Below are 7,281 nucleotides of genomic sequence, written 5' to 3'. Positions count from 1 at the left end.
AAGAGGCTCCGAAACAAGTAAAATCTTCGTTTACCGTCAAATTAATAAAATTCGACGAAAAGCAGAAGATAGCTCTCATTAAGGAGATAAAGAATTTGTTACCTAACACGAATCTTGTACAGGTATTGTATATCACTACTCAAACATTTAATATTTTCTTATTTAGATAATTTTATTTAACCTTTAAATTTTTTAGGCTAAGAAATTCATTGAAAGCGTACCTGCGGTTGTGATGACAGATATTTCACAAGAAGAGGCAAATAAACTTAAGGAATCTATTGTAAAAGTAGGTGGAGAGGTAGAAATTTTGTAACTTGTTACTCTACGTTATAATTGAACTGTATGTATTTTTTACAAATAAATTGTACAAATCATCGAAAATTCACGTAGGTCGTTACGTAGTTTATAACATAAGACATTCTTAATCTCTGTATATTTTATAATGTGTTTAGATTACTTTTACGATTGTATAATGATTTGGAAATTAAATTTTGAACGAGTATGAACTGTAATTATCGCTGAGATCGTTGGTTTCGTGATCCTGGATATTTTCTTTTGATGATCAAACATTTTTGATGATCCTGGATTTTTCTTTGATGGTTGAATTCTCCTTGGAAGTTTATAAACAGAGGCGCTGTTAACAATCATTAACGAATTAGAGAAATTAACAACAGCGCCGTTCTGGTGTACGTACGCAATATTACTTCTAAACTCGAATAGGAGATCGCAGTTTGTTGTGGTTCGTTGTGTCGTTTGTTTCTTTGTTGTCCGCATAGAATCTTGAAACTCAAAATGCCGAAGAAACAGAAAAGTCACAATGCCTTTTATTATTTTATGCTAGAATGGAAAAAGCGTAATGAAAAGAATGGTTATTTTTATGCAAATTTAATGGAAGTTCAACATGATCCCGAATGTAGTGCAGCGTGGAAGGTAAAATTTAAAAATGTTTGGAATGTATGTGTTTGTCCTTTACGTAATTTTTTTTTTTGACATTCATTGTTATGCTTTATTTGATATTGAGAAGGGTAAATTATAGTTAAACGTAATAGAACTACTCATCGACTAATTTTTTGAAAACGAAAATTATTTCTTCGTTACAGAATTTATCTCCTTATGAAAAACAAGTTTATATCGATTTAGCAGTTGAAAAAAAACTTAGACAGACTTATAAGGATAAAAGAACTAATACCGGCGAATCAATAATTCTTGTTAAAGAAAAAGAACGCGAGTTAACAGAATTTAAGATACAAATGCGAAAATATGTAACAGATATTGTTAATGAAGGTCTAACGAATAATAGTATGTACATTATTTAATAGCGTGCGTATGTCGATAAAAGAGATAAATATCATAGGAAAATATAAAGTATTATATATATTTTTACAGAATTGAGCGAATATAAATTTTACTTTTTACACTTTAATTGGTTATATATTACCCAAGATAAAAAAATATATGCACCTGTTGAATATGCTATTGGAGTATTTTCATTACAAAATGGTATTGAAAAATTTCATCATAGGCTTATCAATATAAAACCTGATTTGGGATATACTTGGGAATCTATAGAAACTAGTCGAAATAGTCATAAAATTCCTCCCGAGTTTCCTGAAGGTGAAAAAGATTTTTATAATTTGTACATGGATTTAATAGAGTTTTTGGAGCCTGATATAATTGGTGATCGATATCCACCATTTTTTGTGACGAATAATATAAGTAAAGGCGTACCATCATTTCTTAATCAGTTAACTGAAGCTGCAGGTAAATTGATTTCAATATACATAGTTTTCAATTACCAAGCGTCTTGTTTTTCTATAAATGATTTATTGTTGTAGATTGCGAAAATACATTTACTGTATATTCGATTGAATTTTTATATACTACATTGCGTAATGCTACGCTTAGTAAAAAATGTAATCCGGAGGATTTCGTTCCTATTCCAGAAGCTATAGGTGAACAAGAATTTATGACAGACAAATATTCGTTTGAAAGAAATATTGAATGTGATGTAAGTATCTGAAATATGTAACAAAGAATCTTACGTGTAAGTACTATTTTGAAGTGTCAAATATATTTTTAATTTCATGCCATTTCTTTGCTATTTTTTCAGTATCATAAAAATATAGACGGAGGGAGCCAGTTTTGTAGTTTAGCTATAATAAAACGATGGGCATATACTATTTGCGATTACTGTTGCCACGAGTTAGGAATTGCATTAATTCCTGGTATTCATTGCTCTCCTAATAGAATGAAAAACATTTTATGCGACAAGTTACAGAATGTTTCATTGAATACTAAACAATACAATGACACAAAATTATGTCCATTTGGAGTAAGAGCATATATTAAATAATTAATTTTTTAACGATATTGCAAATAATATACCGTGTATATCTATCGTCTTCGTTAATAATTATATAAATAATTTAGGTAAATCGGGATAATATAAACAATGTTTCTAAAAAGACGTCAGAAGAAAAATCAAGGTGCTGTAAGGACGAAAAACCGTTAAAAATAATCGACTACGCTAAAATTAACGAATCACAGTCTTCTGCTGCCGTTTCTCGTTCTGTTGTAAATATTATGATTGTATAAGATACTCAATTCTTGCTGTTGTTTATATTTTTTTTGTTATATGAGATATTATTGCCTTTACAGAAATTTGAGAGACCACTGAGACCTCCAAATACAAGAAGTAAGTATTGTTATCTTTTTTTCTTTTCTTTTAAAGTAAGGAATTTACTTTTTATTTTTTCTGTTTCCCTTTTTTTTTTCTTCTTCTATTTCTTCTTCTTCTTTTGCCCTATCATATTAAAATCTTCACAAATTCTTTATTTAATTTACGACAATAATTTTTTTTTTTTTTTATATGAAATTGAATGAACACGATCGAGTTGAATCTCTATTTATATCTTACTTTGTTTAATTTCGTAGGCTTTGCTGCTGTTACTGCTGGCTCTAGTAAAAATATTGAAAATCAAGATTTTTCTGATGTAAACATTCTATTAGCCAGTAAGTAATTTATGATTTTTTTTTTATATTACATTACTTCGTGATTATGAGAAAAATTTGGGACAAAGCTTTATGTTATCAGAATATTATTTAGTTCTGATTTATTTTATGATTTGGAAATAATTATATATAATATTTATCGTATTTTAGAAGGAAGAGGATTGAATAAGATATCGATGATGACTAAACATTTAACTGGAAGAGGTTTGTACATGTATCATTTTAAATAATATAATTTTTATACATATATATATATATATGTACATAATTTTAATAATATTATTAATACTATATATATCTTAAAAATATTACTTTATTTTTTATTAACAGGACACGGAGGCATTTAATCATAAACGAAATATATATTTTTATTAAGAGATATTTAAATATATTAATTTTTCTACTTACACGTTATCTCGGGTAATATGTAATAATGTCAGTATTATTTTTCTATTAGGATGAAAATAATCATTCAATTAACAACAAAAGAGAAAAGATATTTATGGTATGAGTTAGACGTGGTGATGATTCATCGAAAATGTTATAAGAAAACTATTCTCTTTTTTTTTTTCTCTCATTTTATTATCGATATCTAACGTTGGAAAGGTCTTAAATACTTTTAACTTCGCTGTTTATGTCAGAACATTACTATTATTATTATTACGAAACAAGAAATATCATCGTAAGATTTTGTAATACTTACTATTTTCTCGAAGAATGTATCGTTTTCATTCAATATTTTTTTTCTGTGATCTTTTTTCCTAAGAATATTGATATATGTATATATACACGTATATATATATATATATATATATATATATATGTGTATGTACAGACAGATACCAAAGAGTACAAGAAGTTTTGTTAAAATTATAAAATTATCTTATTAATATTCAATAAAATATATTTATATATATTTTTTTTTATTAGGAGAAAAGAAAAATTATTGAAAACGTTTTTTTTTATCGTATGTACAAAATAAATCTTTATATGAAAAATTGATTATATATTTTATAACAACCACCATGCGCTATATATATATATACATATATATATATATATATGTATATATATAGTTATTCCCAAATAAACTTAAAAGTTAGCTTAACATTAAAAAAAATTTGAGATATAACTGAAAGAAACTATAATAATATTATTTTTGATCACAATAATATTACGTTTACTAATCTTTTTTTTAACCCTTAAATGATTAAAACTTAAAGAATGTACGAATAAAAGTAAATGAGAAAATGAAAAAATAAAATGAAAAAAAAGAAGGAAGAAAAAATTGATCAACGAATTCATTAATTATCAAATGTTTACAGGAAAATTAATCGCATTATTGCGATTACACAGTTTATTAAATTTCGAGTCGCCATAACTCGATGAATCATTGATAAAAAGCTACACTGTACATGCTCGTTTGATTGATATTCTCTTCAACTTGTGTTACGCTGAAAATATCGATTATCATTTAAAAACAATGTTATGTTAAATATCTCGACGACTGAGTTCTCTATGAAATAGCTTCATAACGTTTCATATTTCATTCTTAGAATTTAGGTACTAATAATATTTGAAACATTTGTTTATAAAACCAATAAGATCGATGATAATCCCGTATAAAAATGTTCGTATTTTCAAAAGGTATGATTTTCAGAAGTTAAAATTTTTTTTAATGATGAAAAAAAAAAAAAGAAAAAAAGAAAATTATATTTATTCGCATAAAATAAATGGAAATATTTATTGGAGATGTTAAAAAAGAAAAAAATTGCAAAACAAATATATCAAATCTATTTTCAAATCCTATGACATCCATTAAAATTTCGATCAAGCAATATTTAAAACGGGATATCTTGCACAAAACTTTATTAATTGTTAACAAAATTATGAAAAATAGAAAGGAATAAATATTTCATATTATTTTGAATATTTTCTGTGGGAATGTAACAATTCGTCGAGACTTTAACGATCGACTTTATTCACTGTTAATTGAATTGCATAGTTTGTTAGTAATCTGATTTTAAAATATTTATTAAAATCGTTATATGTGTGTATATGTATAAAGTCGATCGATTTATTGAATATAAATAGAATTTTATAATAAAAGATTCGATTCTTTCGATTCTACGTATATGTGTGTATGTATTTACAGTATATAAAACCGTCCCTGAAATATTAAATTTTCTTTAAAGATAAAAACAAAACGTTTATGTTTTATCGTTTAATACACGAATCTTGATTTTCATTGTTTTTTTTTTTTTTTTTAATTATTATTATTATTCTTATAATTCTTATTATTATTATTACATTTAATTACATATTCTCACTTAATTATTTGTAACGCGCAAATTTCAAGTAATGTATCTGCATCGAGACCGATAAAACAGTATTTTCTTTTTTTTGTGATTATAAACACGCGAGTCGTTTAAAAGATTTGTAATCTTTTTTTTTTTGTGATATATGTTATATCTTAAGAATGCAATTTATATATTAAAAGAAGAAAAAAAGAACGTATACCCCTCTGACCCCTATGAAAAAAGCCACGAATTTTTTAAATGACTTTAGTATTTATATAGGATCGTTTTTATTATTGATAATCTGTTATCATTCGCTGTAAGAGTTAATTATTTAGAAAAACATATACATATCATACATATCGTTTACGATATACATATACGCATATATATATATATATATATATATATATATATATATATATATATATATATATAATTCGGTATTCTGATATAAGAAGGCTGCATTTGTACATTATAATACAATAACAATTTCGTTACCTAAAAACATTCGTTTAATTTACACAGAGTTACATATACATAGTTTAAAGTTTGTATGTATGCGTGTGCTTGCATGTGTGTGTACGTATATATGTATTGTACGTTAGAATAAATTATTATAAAATTAATATGATACAATAGTATAAAAATTAATTTAGCTCGTTTACTTTTTTCCGTTACTTTTACGTTGGCAAACAAATATACAATGTGAATAAATAATAATAATAATAATGATAAGAAAAAAATTTCAGTCACACGTACACATATACATATATGTATTTATATATATATATATATGTATATAGTAAATAATTATTGTCGTTCCTTTTGTTTTTGTAACAGCAAATATAAGCCATAGTTTCGATCGAGTCGAAAAGTTATATTATCACTGAAATTGCGTTTTTTATTGAACATTGATCGTCGTATGTGTGCGTGTAAATGTATGTGTATGTGTATATTTTAATCAGCCGAATCGGATTATGTCGACTTGCTGACAATCACCGACAAACATTTTGCTATCCGTTTCTCTTTTTTCTTCTCGGTATATATATGTACGATATACATATGTATGTATTCGAGTAAATATTTTAAAAAGAAATATGGTATACTAATTAACTGTGCACTCTTATTATCGTTCGTATATTCGACCGTTTTTTAAATTACCATAAACGATACCATAAAAATTATTAAAAAAATGGAAAAAGTATTGTCAAACGTGATTCGTCCAATGTCAATGATTCTTAAGTGAAATCTTGACAATACTTTTTCGATCGAATAAACGACGTAGCTTCAAAAGGCTCTAATTCGAAATATTTTAAATAAATCTTAAATTCTTTATACGTCCAATCGTTATTTTCAAACGTTTTAACTTTTTTCCGTTTCTCTTTTTTTTTTCTTTTATCTTTTTTTCATTTCGAGACGATCGAAGAGACTTAAATACATACATATTATGATCTTATATAGAGAAAAGGCCAGCTCTGAAGGAGCTAATCGATGTTCGGATCTATCGACTTTTCGATATGTTTCATCATTATCGTTATCATCGATTAAGTTGAAAAAATAATGTGATATGCGCCGGTAATTGTGACGATGTATGATGAGTTATAAAATTGAATAACGAAAAGGAAAAAAAAAAAAAAAAAAGAAAAAAAGAACAGAGAAAAGGAAAAGATTCACTTTATGATTAATTTCATATTACAAAAATATTATTTATATTTTACTAATTTAGTATCGGAACTTGAGAAAGGAAAAAAAAGGTAACGAGTTTTAAAACGTTACGTTTAATGAGTTTACAAAGTTGTTCGACCAAACATAATTTTAATTTCATTTATTTTGATAGAGAATTATAACTAAGTAGTCTTACTTTTTCTACGTACCTCATTTTTCTGATTGCAATTTGAAATTTTCACTTTACTGCGGATATCCGGCCATTTACAAAGAAAAGAAGAAAAAAATAAGGATGTAATGGATC

At 25.7% G+C, this 7,281-nt stretch overlaps 2 protein-coding genes across 2 annotated transcripts in view; both read left to right on the top strand.

Moving 5' to 3' along the window:
* LOC122628079 (39S ribosomal protein L12, mitochondrial) overlaps window positions 1-385 on the top strand; it is a 982-nt gene extending 597 nt beyond the window's left edge. Inside the window, exons 3-4 of the mRNA XM_043809906.1 lie at window positions 1-122; window positions 197-385. The exon at window positions 1-122 is cut by the window's left edge and continues 10 nt beyond it. Coding sequence (XP_043665841.1) covers window positions 1-122; window positions 197-313 — 239 coding nt within the window. The 3' untranslated portion in view covers window positions 314-385. The remainder of the gene's footprint in view (window positions 123-196) is intronic.
* A 279-nt stretch (window positions 386-664) lies between these two features.
* Window positions 665-3,391, top strand: LOC122628076 (protein maelstrom 1). The gene is made up of 10 exons (XM_043809901.1): window positions 665-930; window positions 1,101-1,299; window positions 1,387-1,761; window positions 1,836-2,008; window positions 2,111-2,332; window positions 2,431-2,574; window positions 2,659-2,695; window positions 2,935-3,012; window positions 3,163-3,216; window positions 3,343-3,391. The coding sequence occupies exons 1-10, from the start codon at window positions 793-795 to the stop codon at window positions 3,357-3,359; spliced, it is 1,437 nt and encodes a 478-aa protein (XP_043665836.1). The 5' UTR covers window positions 665-792; the 3' UTR covers window positions 3,360-3,391.
* The last annotated feature ends 3,890 nt before the right edge of the window (window positions 3,392-7,281 follow it).

Source organism: Vespula pensylvanica, chromosome 3, assembly GCF_014466175.1.
Source record: "Vespula pensylvanica isolate Volc-1 chromosome 3, ASM1446617v1, whole genome shotgun sequence".
Classification (NCBI taxonomy): Eukaryota; Metazoa; Arthropoda; class Insecta; order Hymenoptera; family Vespidae; genus Vespula; species Vespula pensylvanica.
This window is presented reverse-complemented; position numbering and strand designations above follow the sequence as displayed.

Bases quoted from the DNA above. Each gene is read 5' to 3' on its own strand.
- LOC122628076 (XM_043809901.1), top strand. From the start codon at position 793: ATGCCGAAGAAACAGAAAAGTCACAATGCCTTTTATTATTTTATGCTA. The intron at 931-1,100 runs GTAAAATTTAAA...TCTTCGTTACAG, and splicing joins AATGTAGTGCAGCGTGGAAG to AATTTATCTCCTTATGAAAA. The intron at 2,696-2,934 runs GTAAGTATTGTT...TTAATTTCGTAG, and splicing joins GAGACCTCCAAATACAAGAA to GCTTTGCTGCTGTTACTGCT.